We start from the raw sequence: 19,714 nt of genomic DNA, 5'->3' as shown, positions 1-19,714 counted from the left end.
TACCTCTAGTGTACATCACAGACCAGAAAGGACTGTCCAAAAAGTCTACTGAAGATCTCTCTTTAGAGAAGCACTGATTTGAGCAGTAGTGCATACTGCACAATGTACAAGGGGAAACAAAAAAAAACCCCACTGAAAAATAGTAACTGCTGATGGTCAGATGACTCCTATAACAGATGTAACTTGGATCAGAAGCTTTGCAGCTCTACCATCTGGCATACATTACAGTGACAAACCACAACCACCAGGTTGTTGGAGGTGTTACAACACCTTGCTTCTAGCCTTGCACATGTGTCACTGAGAATTCATAACTGAAGATTTTAATTACTTGTGTAATTAAAGGCACAGTAAAGGCACTGTAAATTATTGCAGATTATCCTGATGACCTTCCTCCTGTCTGCCTTTTGTTTCCGTTTAATATTTTGTTGCTCATTGGGTTTGATGTGACTTGATAATTCAGAAGTGTTTTTCCTGGTATCTGTGTGGAAACCTTAACCTGTATTTCTTAGTTACCTTAAGGAAATTCAGGCCAGACTTTAATGTTTCCATTCAAAATGTGGCAAAAGAGTTGCATTTAGTTTCAATTTATTCATTTACTTCTAGATGTGTATTTAATGTGCCATTTGTATTGCAGTGCAGTGTGCCACTAAGTTGTATTGAACTTAGATAATTCTTATGCAAACTTAAAAAAAAATTAATCTCACTCTATGTTTTAAAATGCTTATAAGCTGATATGTACCTACCTATCTCTTATAATATTTAGCAGTCCTAAAACATATTACAGAGAGTGAAATAACCAATTATGGGGGGTGGGGGGGTGGGTTTGGTTTGTTGTTTTTTTTTTTTAACCTGGAAGGTTTTTATTTATTAAATATTTTAATAGACATTTATCTACAGTGCAAGCACAATTCTACTATAGGAATTTCCCTGTCTGGAAATTTGTAATCCAAAATTGTGAGATTCATACCTCACACGATCACAGGATGTTAGGGGTTGGAAGAAACCTCTGGATGTCTTCAAGTACAACCCCACATTCAGACCAGGATCATATAATCTAGTATAGATCCCATAGGAATGCACCCAGATGGGTCTTGAAAGTCTCCAGAGAAGGAGACTCCACAACCTCTCTGGGGATCCTGTTCCAGTGCTCCATGACCCTTACAGTAGTTTACATCCTGTGATGTAGTTTACATCCATTGCCCCTTATCCCATCTCAGGGTGCAAGTGAGAAGAGGCTGTCCCTTCCTGACACTCAGCCCTCAGATATTTAGACATATTTACTAGATCCCCTCTCATTCTTCTTCTCTCCAGACTAAAAAGCACCAGGTCTCTCAGCCTCTCCTCATAAGGCTTGTGTTCCAGTCCCTTAATCATCCTTGTAGCCCTCTGTTGGACTCTCTCAAGTAGATCCCTGCCCCTCTTAAACTAAGGAGACCAGAACTGGATTCAATATGCCAGGTGGGGCCTCACTAGGGCAGAGTAGAGGGGGAGGAGAACCTCCCTCGATCTGGTGGACTCCTCTTAATGCACCCCAGGACACTACTGGCCTTCTTGGCCACAAGGGCACACTGCTGTCCCATGGATAACTTGTTGTCCACTAGGACTCCCAGGTCGTTCTCCATGAGGCTGTTCTCTAGCAGATCGCCTCCTAACCTCTACTGATGTACTTTATTATTCCTTCCCAGATGAAGGACTCTCCACTTATCTTTGTTGAACCTCATTAGGTTCCTCTCTGCCCAGCTCTCCAGTCTGTCCAAGTCTCACTGAATGGCTACACAGCCTTCAGGCTATCAGCCAAGCCTCCCAGTTTGGTATCATCAGCAAACCTGCTGAGCAGACACTCTGTTTCCTCATCAATTTCATTGATAAAGATGTTGAACAGGACTGGACCCAGCACTGATCCCTGGGGGATTCCACTAGTTACAGCTCTCCAGCTGGACTTGGCACCATTGACCACCATTCTTTGCACTCTATTGTGTAACAAGTTCCTAATTTATTTCACTCTCTGTCCTTCTATCCTACACTTCCTGAACTTGCTTACAAGGATGTTATGGGAGACAGTGTCAAAAGCTTTGCTAAGGTCAAGGTAGACTACATCCACTGGTCTCCCTGCATCTACCCATTCAGTTCTGACACCATAGAAGGCTATCAGATTAGTCAAGCACGATTTCCCCTTGGTAAATCCATGTTCCTAGAGATGACCTCTAGTATGAGCTGCTCCATCATTTTTCCAGGGATGGAGGTGAGGCTGACTGGTCTGTAGTTTCCTGGAACCTCTTTCTTGCCCTAACTGAAAGATGTAGACCTATGTGGGAACCCAAGGGAGTAGTTAACGGGAAGTTTAGCTGCTCTTCACATCTATGTGGGAGCCTGGAGGGTTCAACAGACTGCACAATACACTCAGGAATAGCCACAGGCCTATACACTCATATGGAGACTTTTCTTACTTAAAGGAGTTTCTGAATGAATGCATGGTGAGAATATAGATAAGCATTCTGCTAGGCTTGCTTTTATGATAGTTTTCTTTTCCCCTTTAGACACACATTATTAGCAAATTATTAAAGCAAATGCAAGAATTTTAAACCCAGCTACCTTTCCCCATTGTGAAGCCTCAAAGTAGTGCCACTGTAGCTCCTCCTCAAAAATGGATTTCCAGTTGTTAGAATCCAAAATTTCAAGAAGAGCAGCATTGTTTTGGTTTGGTAACTTTAGCCAAAACCAGAAAGTAAGCTGTAATAAGATGCAAGACAGGACACTGGACACTGGTGCTCTTTTCATACCTCAGACACTTTCCAGTTTGCATTATCTGTTTATGCACTTGTCAGAATGCCTCTCCACCTCTGAGTTTTGGGTTTCTTTTTGAACTTTCTACAATAGCAAAGTATGACTTGCTCTCTTATTCCACTCTTATCAGTTGTCATGTTATCAGCCTTCATTTAGACATTTCCACTCTACCCTTCAAGAATTATGGGAATCAGAGATTGTACAGCACCTCTCACTCAAAGTGAAGCCATACATTCAGAAGATCTGTGAAAATATATTTACACCACGTGTAGAAGACTTTGATTCAAACAAACATCACAATACTCTTTAACCTTCACAACTGTTAGCAGCCTCTCAAGTGGAAAGGAAAAACTTCCAGTAAATCTACATAATGACCTTTGAAGTTTATCTGTCCTTCACATTTTTCCTTGATTCTTTGCTTTTCTTGAGATTCCAGCTCCCAGCCAGTCTCTAATATTAGGTTTACTTTAGATCCCTCTACTGCTCATGATGGAAATATCTTGAGGGACATTCTCTTACGCAGTCAGCTGAAAAGATTTTTTTTTAATACTATGCAAGATAAACAAAAGTTACTTTTTTCTCATCACTAATCACAGAATCATAGAGCTTTTGAGGTTGGAAGAGACCCTTAAGATCATCAAGTCCAATTGCTCGCCTAGAGCTTAAAATCCCACAACTCCTGCTAAACCACTACTTCTAAACCATATCTCTAAGCAAAGCATCCAATGTCTTTTAAATACCTCCAGTTATGGTGAGTCCATCAATGCTTGATAACCCTTTCTGTAAATCAGTTTTAGCTAATATCAAACCTGAACCTCCCCTGGCACAACTTGAGTGTCCTGGTTTAATACAGCCTGCTCTAGCAAGCAACCCCCCTCCACACAGATCAGCAGTGAGAGGAACACACAGAAAAGCCCTATGGGTTGAGGTAAGGAGTGTTTAATGGGAAGAGCACCATGCACAATTATGTTAGCTTATTTTGCAGAAAAGCACATCAAAAGCAGAAGCATCAGCAGAAGCCAGCGTAAAACGATCCCCCGACCCCACAAGCCCACAGTCAGGCCAGCAGAAAAGACCAACGTCCCAAAACCAGAAACCAACCAGAAGCAGCCCTGAGAAACAGGAAGCCTCTCATGTCACTACCTGAACTACAAGCCCCATAATGTTTTGCTCCAGCTAACGTGTTATAAAGCTGACATGACATCAGCATGGTATCAAATATCATTAACTGGTTCAGCTTGCTGAATGCACGACACTGAGGACATTTTCCCTTGTCCCATTACTTATTGCATCTGAGAAAAGATCTATCCACATCTTGCTCCAACCACCTTTCAGGTAGTTGTAGAGGGCAATGAAGTGTCCTCGCAGCCTTCTCTTCTGGAGACTCCAGTTCCCTCAGCCATTCCTCATAAGACTTGCGTTCAAAGCTCTTCACCAGCTTGATTGCTCTTCTTGGACACACTCCAGTACCTCAATGTCCTTGTAGTGAGGGGCCCAAAACTGAACACAGGTGTGCCCTCACCAGTGCCAAGTGGAGGGGGACATTACTAGAACTGCCAGCCACACCATTCCTAATACAAGTCAAGATGCCATTGGCCTCCTTGACCACCAGACCACATTGCTGGCTCATATTCATCTGGTTTTCAATCAACACTCCCAGCTCCTTCTCCATTGAGCAGCTCTACAGCTACTCTTCCAAAAGCACTCAGCAGCTGACCATGCTGAATCTCGAACTGTTAGCCCCAGCCCTTCTATCCAGTCCGTCCAGATCTCTCTGCCTCTCTTGAGCCTCCCTTCTCTGCAGGAGACTGACACAGTCACCCAACTTGGTGTCATCTGCAAACTTACTGAGGGTGCACTCAACCCCCTCATACAAATCGTTGATAAAGATGTTAAACAGAACTGGCCCCAGTACCGAGCCCTGGGGAACACCACTTGTAACTGACCACCAATTGGATTTAACTCCATTCACCACAACTCTTTGGGCTCAGACATTTAGCCAGTTTTTCACCCAACAGAGAGTGTCCAAGCCGTGAGCATTTCTCCAGGAGGATGCTGTGGGAAACTGCATTGAAGGCCTTATTAAAGTCAAGGCATATAATATCGACAACCTTCCCCTCATCCACCAGGTGTTCCACCTTGGCACAGAAGGAGATTAGATTGGTCAAGCTGGACTTGCCCTTCATAAATCCATGCAGACTGGGCCAAATCACCAAACATCAGCAAACTTCATCAAAACGAAATTCATTAAATAAAACTTGAAATAAACCAGGAAATTTAGATTTTGGTGAAATTATAACTTGTTACATGGAAAGCTTCAGTAGTTGCACAGAAACTGTTATACAACAGTACAAACATCTAGTTCCTTGTCTAACATCAAATGCAGCACATCAGATATCAACTATAGCTTTAAATAAGAGTTAAAACTTGCAATTTTCTGACTAAAAATGGGGTTGGCACTCAAGTGGAAAAAGAAAAGCAAAAGTGAGCCTAAAACCCCTCAAAATATGCATATTTGTTTGCATACATTTTCTGTCAACAGGGGTGTTATTCAATGAATCCACAATTTTTAATTTTTTTTCAAAGATTCCTATCTTCCCAGTAGTAAAATACTATTATATATAATTCATGTACTAACCTGTAAAGCTGCTTCTGCTTCTTCCAAAGCAGGTTTAGCAGCTTCCAACTTCTCTTCAGCAATGGCTTTGTCAACTGAAATACTGTCTACAATAGCTTGAGCTTTGTCTTTTACTTTCTGAACTTCACTCTTCACCTTCTCAGCAGCCTGTGCTTTTACAGTAACTTCTTTCAATACCTAGAATGTAAGAAACCCGACATGCCAAATATTAAAGAATACACCTAGGTTGAAGAAAGTATTATTTTTTGTTGTAAAATGTTATCTGCTGAATTCCAGAACCAGAAAACTTTTGTCCCTCTTCCTAGTTTCCAAGATCCCTTTTTTCCCCAACACTTTCCTTTCACTTGATTAATCTTTTCAAAAATAGAAAAAAAAATTAAAAGAGTATAAAAAAAATCAAATAGAAATACACTTTACATACCATGTCAGCTTTTTCATTGGCAATTTGAAGTTCCTTTTCTTTTACCTCCAGTTCTCTGCTAAGAGCAGCCACTGACTCAGAAGCCTCTTTCAATTTTTCCAGTCCATTATTCATTCTGGAGTTAAAAAAGCAAAATAACAAGAATGTAATTCCCTATGTAATTTACACTCTGCTTTCCAAATTAGTCCATCAATAGAATGAATTGCCACCAATCAAAACGAACACTAGCAAAAGGTATTTTACACCAAAAATAAAACTTGTATAGGAACTCTCACACAACTGTCTGATATCTGGAGAATCAAGAAAATTAACAGTAAAGAAATGCATGGAGAGTCTGAGGCCTGAAATTTTAAACATGTCTTAGGAAGTATGCCTTTTTTACTGCATAAAAATCCTATACATTAGTTCCATAGGTCACCATACTTGTTGAGCTCCAATCTGATATTCAAAGGACTGAGTTCTATAAAGCAGAAAGCATTTTCTGATCACTAGAATTCTAAGAAATATCTCAAATCACTATTTCTTGTTTGAAGAGGATATTGAAAAGGCTAATTAAATCAAAATACTGAAATCAAAACCAGCCAAAAAAGAGTAATACAAAACAAGAATTTTTTGAAGTGAAATAAAGTAGACTGAATCTTTCCTAAAGGCCTCCAGGTCTTTGTGTCAATCTGTGAAAAGTTAGATGACAGTTTTTCTTAAGGATGACATCAACTGATACACTCAGTGCTACTTTCACACTCTATTTGACTCTTTCTGACATGAAGATTAAATCTGAAAATAGATTTCATTAGTCTAAAAAAGTATCTGAACAGGAAAATTAACACATCAAAAACACTTTAATAACTCAGCAGTCCAAATCAGGTTCTATGACCACAAAACCAAAACCACCAGGGGTATTTCTTCAGTGTTCATATTGGGAGGATACAACTGTTTAGCAAGGAAACAGAATTTGCTTTTTGGTAAATTAAATACTATTGTGAATACATTATGACATTACATTTAGCTCTTTTACTCATTAAAAATACAATGGAAAAATTAATATTCACCTTTTCTCCCCATTGTTTTGTTTTTTCATATATCACTACCCTTTTTCCTACTCCAGAAATATATAGCCTTTATTTTATATGAAAAGAGTGAGTATAATATTTGATCAAAAAAATTAGGAAAATTTTAAAAAATAATAATCCTTTTGCTGTGAAAAGAGGCAAGCCATGCATTGAAATTAAGCATATCAGAATATACCTATCTGGGGAAGAATACTAAAGAAAGACAATAGTAAACTGAGCAGTTTTACCTGTTTGCTAATGTCTGCAGTTCAGCATGCTTTTCTTTGTATGTGGTTTTATATCCCTGAATAAAGGACAGGTAGGATTTGGGAGTCACATGTGTAGAACGTCTGTATCTTTTAAAGTAATCAGAACATTTCTCTGCTACTCCATCTTGGAATGAGCCCATACACTGCACAATTTCCCTCTTTATATCAGCAGTGCAGTCCATATCAAATGACGACAGGAAATGTTCAGACACTCCAGAAAGAAAGAAAAATGTAAGTAGATATTCAGTAAAAACACATAGCTTATAATCAGAGCAATGCAAAAGCATGTCTGCACATATTATATCAGCTTTCACCCAGTTTCTGAAACCCCAGTCTTCTTTACCCTCCAGCATCAGATTCTGAACATTATTCCATACTTCTCAGTAAGAAGTTATAGCCAAGGATCTGGTATGCTTTCTCTTCCAAAGCGTGCAACTGCTTTGCCTCTCTGACCTTAACTGCTAGCTACCAGGGATTGGGTAATCACAGCCTTTCCCCATATGTCTGATCACTAATAATCTCTTTCTTTAGTAGTATTTTGCCTTCTTTACTAACACTTTTAAGCAACCTCTATAGTGATTTTTCCTTCAATCTGTGTTTGAAGCCTTTCCTCTGTTAGAAATATTTCAACAGCTTAATACAGCAAGCTTTAGGGTAAGAAAATATGAACCTCAAGTTTCAGAACCAAGTAATTTTTTTCTGCCAGTGTGCTAGCCAAATTGAAAGTAATTAGAAGAACCTTATGACTACCGACCAAAGAATTAAATGTGTGCAATGACAAAACATGCACCTACCTGCCACCAGAGCATCTTTAGGCCACCGGCTGAACCAATCTATAGTGCATCCAGAAACAAGAGCAGGGAATTTCAGGGCCCTGTTTCGGAATTTATCACCTACTGGTGAAAAGCAAAGAACCACATGAAGGTTCTGATGGACTCTAGTCATGAAGTAGTCATACAGAACCTCACTGGTTGGAGGTCTACGTGGATATTCCTTTTTGAAGATGGGTATGAGGTCACTTACGATCTCATCTATTTCGTCACGTGCAAATAAGTTTGACACCTTTGAGAAAAAGGAAGATTTATTTCATGCTTTATGAGATAATCCAAACCAGAATAAAGTTCATTTAATGCATAGAATTGCAGGAAGGGGCATACATTTCAGACACACAAGTTATTAGGACCCATTCCACTTTTATTGAAGTGATTCCATTAAACACAATAAAATCTAAATTGCTGTAAAACCCACTCTCCCATGTGAAAAACAATGACTTTATGTACAACAGCTTTGCTTTTTTCTCTTGATACCCTAATAACTAGTAGAAATTACTCTGAAAGATACCCCTGGAAAAAAATAATTAAGTAAACCAATAAAAGTCGTCCCATTAATTCTGGACATAAATTCACCATACAAAAGCTAATTGTACACTCAAGATATTTAAATTTAACAGATAACCTTGTTAAATTTCAGCTGTGTTCCTCAACTCTACATTTTTAAGCCATTCTCAGGTAGCTGACAGTTTATCAACACTTTTAAAAGGGTCTGACTTAACCAAATTCTCTGCATGTAGTGATGATGCTTATTCTTAATTTTACAATAGCTTTGTCTCACACCAACCTAGCATAATGGATTGTTTCCATTTTTCATAATTCCGTAATAATAAAATGTTAGTTCAGTTTTAGTTTGCAAACATGTTCCCCTTGACATATAAAAGAATATTCAAATAAATTCAGTTATTTTAGCTTCAGAATTATACCATTCACAAAGTGGAAAACCAATGATGAGAAGGCATCTTACCTCTCCTGATGATAAAACATTGTTCAGATATTCCAAAAAAGACTCATCTTTGATCTCATTGTCTGTAAGAAGGAAGCAGATGCCTTTCCCTTGCAGTCCTGCTGTTCTGTACAAGAGTTTCAGATCTTCCATCAAGTTTAAAGTGTTGTATGATCTACAAAAGAGTACAGTTGTACTAACATTCCTGCCAACAGGGGCTTTTGGTTAAAAGAATCAGAACCAACAAATTTACATGAAAAAGAACCTTTTGTAATTTAAGGCAAAAAAGTGCCTTTTTGGTTTTTTTTCCTCCCTGGCAGAGGCATTACCACCATGGCTGACAGGTGGCCTTGGCCAGCAGCTGGTCCGCCTGAAAGCTGTTTGGCACTGGCTCTATTGGACATGGGGGAAACTTACAGCAGCTCCTCACAGAAGCCACCCCCTGTAGCCCACTGCTGCCAAAACCTTGCCACATAAACCCAGCACACAAGGTTACACTGGAATTATCTCTCTGTCTGGATAAAGAACTGCAACAAAAGCTGAGGTTTTTAGGATGCCCAATGGAAATTAAACCAGAGAAGTGGTTACATACAACTTTTATATTGAGTTTCTAATGTAGCTATAATGATCTTATGTATGATCTGAAAATTTTAAAATGCTACAATAGTTCCTCATAACTAGGGAGGAGCTCAGATGATAAATACATTAGATTTATAATTTTTTTTATGATTATGATAATTTTTTGCATTTCAGGAAAGGAATCATAATCACCAAGATAAGGTTTCATATGCATGTTTATAAGTAGGGCATGTCAAAAGCAAAGACACTGCTAAAAATAGAAATGGACACTAAGAAGACACAAATATTCTATGCAGTTTTGTTTCAGCTGCAGGGGGGAATAATGATTGGAAGACTTATTGTTCATTACTCAAAATTAGACAACAATACTGACATAAAAAATATTTAAGTTACACTCATTGTGTTTAATATATGGCTATTATCTGCCTCAATAAACTAAATTAAACCATTTAAAGTCCAACAATTATTATCTTTAAGAACTCAGAGAACAGGAAATTTTTTATTAACAAAGAGCAAAAATTTCTATTCAAGGATTCAAAATTTTTCCCAGATGTTACTTTAGAACAAATTTTTAGAAGTGTTTTAGATAAACACTTGAACTTAGAAAGGGGTGAAGTTGAATTTTTTCAGTCAGATCATCACACTTCTGCATTAGCTGGCTAGCCCACTTGAAGAAGTCCAAGGGGGGTTGTAAGGCAGGATTATGTTTTATCAGCATGTTCGATGAGTCTTTCCTCTAATCAATCTATTCTTCAGGAGAGATTCTTTAATTCAGCAGGTGCACACATCATGTTTACATGCCTTTTGGCAAAAGGGTTCACCAGATCTTTTCTGGACTTTTTTTTTATTCATGGGCTTTATATAGGCCATCTTATGATTCTTAGGTGCCAAAGCAAGTTAGAGTGCAAAGCCACATAGCACGTTCTTCATGGAAGATGACATTCTCTAGTGGTTTCATAATACTTTATGAATGATATTCAGCAATTTGTTATTGCTTGTTTTGTCAGCATCACTGTGATTTCTCCTGAAGTAATTCCTATTTCAGACATTTGGCAACAGTGATCAACCTATATTAAGCTTGTTCTTTCTCCCACTGCAGACTGGGAGACTGATAGGAAGATTTCAAACACAAAAGTACTTAAATTTTGATTAATGCTCACCTTGTTAACATTATCTGGAATGTATCATAGCCAGCTATAAAAGATGTCAGTCTTGTCAAGCTCTGCTTTCCTGAGCCACCGACTCCCACTAAAAGAGCATTTCCACGAGGTGTGCGAATCACACGAGAAATCTGTGTATGATCACAGTCATTTATTGCTGCAATGTGTAAAAGCTTCATACCCAAAAATCCTATCTAGTAAAGCTAGTCTAGTAATAAAATTATATTAATGTAAAACAAATTAAAATTTTAAGGTTTAGTTAAGAGATTCCATATAACTCTTAATGTGTTCCACTAACATTTGTACTTTGAAATATTTCCTATAAACCTTCCAATAGTATAGCAACCACTTGATTCCATCTCTGTCGACTTTCAGTTATCACAGAACTGCATCTCACACTTCCACAAAGCACAAGTAAATCTCAGCTGTGATTTGTTATTGGTGTGTTACCATAGCATGACAGATTGGTAAAACTGGGAAGAAAATAATAGTTTCTCCAATACCATACCCTCTGGACAACTCATCTCCCTAGGCTCTTTTGTGGTGACCAGACAGACAAGTTGTACCAGACATTCAGGGCAAAGCCTCCAGTATTCTTCACAGCAGGTAACACTGCCTTTATAATCAAATTTCTTAGGCTTCTAATTTAATTGATTTTTAAAAGGCACATTATCAGTACAAATATTTGATCACAGTCCAACATCTCCTAGGTAGATCTCCCTTTCATCATTTATCTTTTAAAGTAAAAGGCAGCAACACAAGTGCAACACAAACAGACCATTTACAGTTCAGAGGCAAAGAATTTTCAGCATTGTGAACTGCATGCTGCACCCAACCCACTGTCCACAGCCAAAAAACAATGTCAGGAGCTTTGGAAGCAGGTAGAAGATGATACCTGATACTAAGAAAATATGCCTTTAAGTGCGGGAGACAAACTTGCTCCATACACTATTGCATGTGGACAGATACAGTAAACAGAAGAGCCTGCAGAATGCTATGGAACCACTTGCTCTTGTTCAAGAAGCATATAGGTGTTGAAAACCTGTGTAGATGTGGCTCTTCAGGATGTACTTTAGTGGTCATGGTAGTTAGGCTATGGTTGGACTCAATGATCTTAAAGGTTTCTTCCAACCTTAATGATTCTATGAATATGCAGCCTGGGAGACTATTAACTTGGTTTTTCTCTAACAAACTTTTTCAAGTTATTAAAAATAATCATGTCAACTTCCTGCAGTTTCAAACCCACATATTTTGCACACTTAGTACAATGAAGGTTTTATAAGCAAACATGAAATCAAGTATGAAGATTTACTCTAAGCATACTCAGGATTTAAACAGAGAAAGAAAGAGATTTGCACACCACCCTTGGGATATCACTGAGCATTTCGGTTAGGGCTACTAGATCTCTTCCAGAGGCACACAAACTGTAAATTGGAAGCTTTGTTCTCTAAGATATTCCTTAGCTTTAACTCATTCAAGTCCTACTACATTAGCTCAGATTAGGCACTACTTTAATTATGCTTATCTAGCTTTCTCTTAGAAGCTGTCTCAAGTATAATTAATGCATAAAGCTCAGACATGCACAGCTGTAAATGCTGCTTCGAAGAGTATAGGATCAGGGATATTCAATTTATCCCCATGTAAGTTAAGATAACATGTCAGGTATTTACCATCTAGCTATCCAAAGAAAAAATTCCTGACAACAGGTGGTTCTTAAGTGAAAAAAAAGAGAAGAAAAATGGTTGGTTGGTTGTTTTCTTCTATATTCTGAATTTATATGGGTTATGGTTTTGTTGCCGTTGTTTGTTTATTTGTTTGGTGGGGTTTTTTTTTGGTTGGTTGGTTGGTTGGGTATGGTATTGGGGGTTTTTTTTGTTGTTGCTGGTTGATTGGTAGGTTTGGTTTTGTTTTAGTTTTTTAAATAAGAATAAATCAACATTTTTAGAGAGTGCTATGATGATTTAACAATTCTCCTAAAGAAATTCATAGTAGAACATCATCCATTTTGCAGGGAAGACCTTAAAAGAAAGGGACTAATTTTGTGAAATGACAAGAATGGACCCCAAAATGTTGAAAACCACAGATGCAATATGTTTGTCAACTATAATTTAATTTAAATTGTTCTTGCTAGTACAATACAATATTCAGTTCTTAATAATTTATGGCAAGAAATATAGATAACCTCACTGTGTAAGTGAAGGGTTTTTGTTTGGTTGGTTTGGTTTTTGTTTTTGAAGTTTCTCCTTTGTATGAAGCCTACTTTGTGTGGACAATAGTTCTATCATTTTCAGAATTTTCAGAAACACTGAACCACAGTCACAGAGTGACAGAAAAAAATTTGCTAGCAACAAATTATTTGCTTTAGTTTTGGAAGCACTTTACCCTGATTCGTGCATACCTCTACTTACAGGTGCTGAGGGCAAGTGAATAACAGCAATGAATGTCAATCTAGCAAGACTGTACCTTGACTAAATGAATCATAGCATCCTCAAAGAAAACCATGTCCATTCCAGTACCACGAATGTTCTCATTGTATGCTTGTAAAAACTTATTTAAACGATTCTGTAGTTGATGAAAGGAGTAAATTGGCTCATAGATTTTGGGAATATCTAAATTAACGTCTTCTGATTTTTCACCTAGAACAAAAAGCAAATAACAAAACCTTAGCAGTTTATATGACTGATGAAGCTCACTGTGGGGATAAGTGAAGGTAATTAGAAGCATCTTTAACCACCCAGAAACAGGTTTATTACACAAAACAAAGGTCTTTTCTAACCTTTCTATGTACATTAGATGTACATGGCAGTGCTGCATACAGACTATCTACAAGGAATAGTAAGTTTCCACATGGGTAGTTGCCAGTGTGTACTTGTGCATGGAATTTTGCTTTCCGAGATGAGAGACTTCACACTTTCCATCACCGAACCTTAGGAAGTTCTTGTCAAAATACCTCTGGGTGGCAGCACAACTACTAAGAACTAGAAGTTGATGTTTGGGCTACTTCATGTCAAGTCTTCATGTGTTTATCTCAAGGACAAATATATTGTGACTGTACAATCCAGGGAATACGGGGAGTATATGTAAACATATCACTAACCAGAGCATAGGGTTATTCGAAATTTATGTCAGATGTATTTTTTTATATATTTAGGAGCTCAGAAATCTAAATTCCATTAAAAGAACAGTTAAAATAAAATTACACTTGTTATTCTTCTCACTTAAAGCCAAAACAGGAAGGCTCTGACAAACATATTGAGGACAAAAAATGCCCTTTCTAAATGAAGGCATCGTACTTTGAACTTAGATGAAGATTCATGTTAAAAGGCACATTACATGGCAGGTACATTTAAACTGACACCAGGAAGCAAGCTACTTTGCTTTGGCACAGAGCAGCTGGAAAGCTACCTGAAGGACATGAGGAGGATGGTCAACAGTCAGTTGAATGAACCAGCAGTGTGTTCATGTGGCAAAAAAGGCCAACAAATCGTGGCCTCTATCAGAAAAAGTTTGGCCATCAGGATCAGGGAAGTGATTATGTCCTTGCACTGGTACTGGCACCAGTACTTGGCACTGGTGAGGCCACATCTCAAATATTCTGTTCAGTTTTGAGCCCTCACTACAAGAAAAACATTTTGTTGCTGGAGCACACCCAAAGAAGGGCAGCAAAGCTGGTGAAGTGACTAGAGCACGAGTCTTCTGAGAAGTGGCTGAGGGAACTGCAATTGCTTAGTCTTCAGAAGAGATGGCTGAAGGAAGACTTTCTCTCTCTCTCTCCAACTACCTTAAAGAAGGTTGTAGCAAGATGGGTGTCAGTCTGTCATCTCAAGTAACAAGCAACGGAATGAGAGGAAATGGCCTCAAGCTGCAGAATGGGAGCTTTATATTTGATGTCAGAAAAAGTGTTTTCACTCAAAGAATGGTTAAATATTGGAACGTGCTGCACAGGAAAGTGGTGGAATCATCATCCCTGAAAGTGTTCAAGAAACATACAGATGGCACTTGGGAACATGGTTTAGTGGTGGACTTGGCAATCTTCGGTTAATGGTTGGACTTGATGATATTGGAGATCTTTTCCAACCTTAATGATTCTATGATTCTATTTTGAAAAATATGTGCTTCTTTTTGCATTTATTTTTCAGTTCAATGTAATAGTTTCTAGCATGTATCCAAATTTTTGCATTAGAAGTCGCTCCACTCTCTCAGCATGTATTCTGACTTTATCAGTTCTGTCTATATTACTGCAGTTTAGCAAGTTAGTGATGGATGTATTTGACTACTATCTCATATGACTTCTACTTGATTCCTTCCAATCAAACATTTCCTAACCTTTACTCTCCTTTATCACTGCATTCTGAATAATTCAGTTATCCTATAAGAGATTTAATTGGCATTTGTCCACTCATGCCAACCTTTTATTGCCTCCACTATCCAACAGTAGTGATATGAACACAGATAATTGAATCATCCATTAGCTTTAATAATGACCTTCCCCAAAATCCAAACTGTTTTCTGTTCTGCATCAACTAACAAATATTCCCAGGTCATTTAGCAAGGTCACTGAAACAGTGTTTTTATTTAAAGACAGAAAGACATTGCTATAAGCCATATGGATAATTCAAGAGGTTTTACCAGTCAGGAGACTTTGAAATAATATTTATTTGATACAAAATCATGTAGTACTTCCTAAGGTGTATCTGATTAGCCCAGAGTCAGCATTCTTTCAACAGGTTTCTAGGTGATGGTAGCTAGAGTGCTACCCTTTATCTAGTACTGCAACCCCACCACTTCAAGTCATTCATATCACAGTTCTTCCATCATTTTAGAATAATACAGACTCATGCTCACTCTTTGGCAGTTTTCTCTATCTACTGCATCACTGGAAAAGAAGCAGGGTTCACCTGTACAGATAAGTGGATATAAATACAGACTTAAAAAATACCATTAATATAAAGATGGACCCACCATTGGCAACTCAGAGTACTTTTAAATTCCTGGACAGAACAGCCACCCCTCATGTATAAACTTATTACTCATTTTAAGACTCATTTCTATTAGCATCTATTTTATGGTATCTTTTTTCTTATTCATGGTTATTAGAGCCCATCTTTACCAGTTTTTTCAGGTGCATCCCTTAAGAAGTCAACAAAGAATGCATCCATTTCAGTATCCATCAAATCTTTTGTTTCTTCAAGTTCCTCTGCAATGAGTTTTGTCACAGTTACATCAAACCAGTTAGTATCTTCTGAGGTTGTGAAACGGTCAGCAATAACACGCTTACACTCGTGCTTCCACAGGTTTATCAGTACCTACATAAGAAGAAGAAAAAAGGCATTTCAGTCTGACTAGGCTTGCATTGAGCTATGCCAATTTAAGAGTCATACTTTTTTATTTATTTACTTTCAAATCATATTAACATTCAAAAAGAAACAGCAGTATTTTTTGAGATTATTCAGGACAGAGCATTAGCTTCTCATTCTGTCCAATATTAGGGCCAGTTCTGTTTAACATCTTTATCGGCTATTTGGATGAGAGGATCAAGTGCACCCTCAGCAAGTTTGCAGAAGACACTAGACTGAGTGGGAGTGTTGATACGCTCGAGGGTAGGAAGGTACTGCAGAGAGATCTGGACAGGTTAGATCATTGTATTGAGGTCAATGAGATAAGGGTCAACAAGACCAAGTGTCAGGTCCGGCACTGTGGTCACAACAACCCCAAGCAACACTACAGGCTTGGGGAAGATTGGCTTGAAAGCCACCTGGTGGAAAAGGATCTGGAGGTGCTAGTGGATAGCCATCTGAACATGAAGCAGCAGTGTACCCAGGTGGCCAAGAAGGCTCACATCATCAAAACTAGAGTGTGCAGCAGGAGTAGGGAGTGCCCCTGTACTCAGCCCTAGTGAAGCCACAGCTTGAGTACGGTGTTCAGTTCTGGGCACCACAGTACAAGTCCTGTAGCATGTCCAGAGAAGGACAAGGAGGCTGATGAGGGGTGTGGCAGTACATCCAAAGCCTCTTCCCACCCCCTTATTCCCCCGAAGCCAGCATGGGGGGAAGAAAAGAAGCTGGGATAGAAGGAGCAGGGGAAGATACTTCCCCCCACCCAGGGCTGTGGTTGGTGTACACACATGACCCTTTCCCCCAAGCTAAGTGCACTGCCAGGTACCTAAGACAGACCCCATGCTGGCACAAGTCTAGTCACCTTTGGGCAGAGGACAGATGCTTATCTGTTCCTGATGCCCACATCTTTGGTCTCTCCGCTTTGGAATGCTTTCCTGTAAGGTGTGACAAAATTAGATTCGCCTTTTGATTACAACAGGTGAGCTGCAGAGCTAGTGAGCTCTTTCCTCTTGGGTTTTTGCCCCACACACACATGGAACAAGCAGCAGTAGCAGTTCAGGAAGATTTTCCAATAAAAAGAGATGATAAGGGGAATTCCCACATTAAGCAAAAAGCACTGTGAGTATTTGAAACATTCCTAAAGTCTCCAGGAATTTCTTTCCTTTTGTTAGTGGGGTAATATTACTGCTTTTGGATTTATCTTTTCCAAATACTATTCTCAAACTATTTGTAACCATTCCTATTGTGAATATAATTCTCAACTGAACTATCAAAGTAGTGGTAGCAAACTACCATCTGAAGGAACTGGGATTGCTTAGTCTGGAGAAACAAAGGGTAAAGGGAGATCTTATTGCTCTCTACAACTACCTGAAAGGAGGTTGTAGTGAGGCCAGTGTTGGCCTCTTTTCCCTAGTAACTGGTGATAGGACAAGAGGAAATGGGCTTAAGTTGCTCCAGGGGATGTTTAGATTGGATATCAGGAAAAATATCTTTACTGAAAGAGTGGTGAGATATTGGAACAGGGCAGTGGTGGAGTTGCCATCCCGGGAGGCATTCATGAAGTGTGTGGTACTTCAGGATATAATTTGGTGGTCATGGTAGTTGAGTTATGGTTGGATTCCATCTTAAAGGCCTTTTCTAACCTTAATGATTCTATGATTCTGTGATAACCATGTGAGAAACCTTAATTTATCATTCCAAACTGGAACTCCCTAGCTCTAAAATCACAGACATACCTGTTAACACGTTTTCGTACCTACAAACCACATTTTTAACTGGTCATTCAGTAGAAGGAGAGTGGAAATAACAGCATATGGATGTCACTCCTAACACAATATCCAAAGTAATTAAGAGGAAAAAATATAATAAATGTTTATATTATTAATTCTCAAAATTCAATATACCTTTAAAGTCCTTCGTTTTGGTCACAGGATGGAGAAGGAAAATCTGCCAGATGCTTAATCTTAGTAGCACTGGTTTTAATCCTACACCATTACCACACAGTAGTAAAGAAAATTCCACATACTCCTTGAAGACCTCTTGTTTGTGTTTACAGCACTTTCTAACAAATGACACACTAGTGTCAAGTCTCAGAACTAATATGCAAATTTGTACAATGAGATTTTGAACAATTGACATACTTCAAAAATACTGAGAATACATACATATAATCAGCATATTTTTAGCCTCAGAAATTAAACAAATTCTAAAATTTGCATTTTAGATGTAATAAATTTCAGGAGTTTATTCAGCAAGCAGGGAAGTACATTAAACATGAAATGATTATATAATCCAAATATGTAACAAATACTCCATGATTACCATAAACATTGGCTTTCTGGCACTTTATGCTTCAGTACTCAAAACTCCAAATAACTTTTCCTTAGAATAATTAACACAAAAATAAACTATTGACTTTTTCTGGAAAAAAGTGCATTATGGAAAAACAAAAATCACTATGACTTGTTACTACTTCTTCCTTTTAAGCCATAAGCCAGAAACCATTTGTTAGACAGATACTATGCAGTGACTGGAAGCTCACTGTAGTGGAGGGAGGGGAACTATTTTTTTTTAATCAATATACACATATTTTCATTGGGTTAAAATAAGTTCATTGCATCTCAATTTTCTTTGCTCTCTTCTTTCAAACAACCTAATACCTGTCAGTAGTAGAACTTATTATAGAATTTATTATAATTATGAAACAAAGTTAGCATTTCAGTTCATAGAATCACAGAATGGCTTAGGCTGGAATGGACCTTAGAGATCATCTACTCCAAACACCCTGCCGTGGGCAGGGATGCCTCTCAACTACATTTGGCTGCTCAAGGCCTCATCCAACCACCCCCAGGGATATGGCATCCACAACCTCCCTGTGCAACCTGTTCCAGAGTCTCACCACCCTCACACTGAACTTTTTCTTAAAATCCAATCTAAACCTATGCTCCCTCAGCTTAAAACTATTCCATTTGTCCTGCTGCTAGACACTCTTATGAAAAGTCCCTCTCCAGCCTTCCTGTAGGATCCCTTCAGGTATTGGAAGAGAGCCATAAGGTTTGCTCAGAGACTTCTCTTCTCTAGGCTGAACAACTCCAGCTCTCTCAGCCTATCCTCATAGTAGAGGTGCTCCAGCCCTTGGATCACCTTTGTAGCCCTCTTCTGGACTTGGTCCAACAGCTGTGTGTCCTTCTTACGATGGGAACACCAGACACTGCAAAAGCTGGACTAAAACATCTTTGCCTCATAAAAATGCTGAAAACCTTTTTTAATCAGAAATTCTACTTTTTCTAAAGGAAACTCAAAGGCTGAGAAGTTAGATTCTTCATTCTTTTTGCTGCAATAATTATACACTAATTATAAAAAAGTCAGCAAAGTATTGCACTTACCTTTGGTTCATTGATCACGTCTGATGTACCATTCAGCATTCCCTGCCAAATTCTTGAGAGGTCTCGAAGGTTGAAGACATAATGGAACTTGGCTGGTGTGGGCAGCATTTTTATCTTGGTAGCCTGCCACAGCCTGCGTGTCAGTGGAACCAATTTGGCTACTGTTTTCTTCACATCCTCTGAAAATCCCCGCTCATTGCAATAATGCCCTTCTCCAATTACACCTGTGAAAAACCAGAAAAAATTAATTGAAGATTTTTCTACAACACACTACTGTGACACCAAGCGCTATGATCTTCATACATTTTTCTTTTTT

General features: G+C 38.5%; 1 protein-coding gene across 1 annotated transcript in view; it reads right to left on the bottom strand.

The window, feature by feature from the left end:
- The window catches only part of DNAH5 (dynein axonemal heavy chain 5), a 134,924-nt gene that overhangs the window by 28,960 nt on the left and 86,250 nt on the right, over nt 1–19,714 (bottom strand). Inside the window, 9 exon segments of the mRNA XM_054381977.1 lie at nt 5,423–5,599; nt 5,844–5,958; nt 7,141–7,372; nt 7,956–8,223; nt 8,959–9,112; nt 10,677–10,807; nt 13,140–13,312; nt 15,787–15,982; nt 19,399–19,622. Of these exon segments, the coding sequence (XP_054237952.1) occupies nt 5,423–5,599; nt 5,844–5,958; nt 7,141–7,372; nt 7,956–8,223; nt 8,959–9,112; nt 10,677–10,807; nt 13,140–13,312; nt 15,787–15,982; nt 19,399–19,622 (1,670 nt within the window).

This window comes from Indicator indicator, chromosome 6 (genome assembly GCF_027791375.1).
Source record: "Indicator indicator isolate 239-I01 chromosome 6, UM_Iind_1.1, whole genome shotgun sequence".
In the NCBI taxonomy this organism is placed as follows: Eukaryota; Metazoa; Chordata; class Aves; order Piciformes; family Indicatoridae; genus Indicator; species Indicator indicator.
The sequence above is the reverse complement of the archived record's forward strand: the minus strand, read 5'-3'. Positions and strand labels throughout refer to the sequence as shown.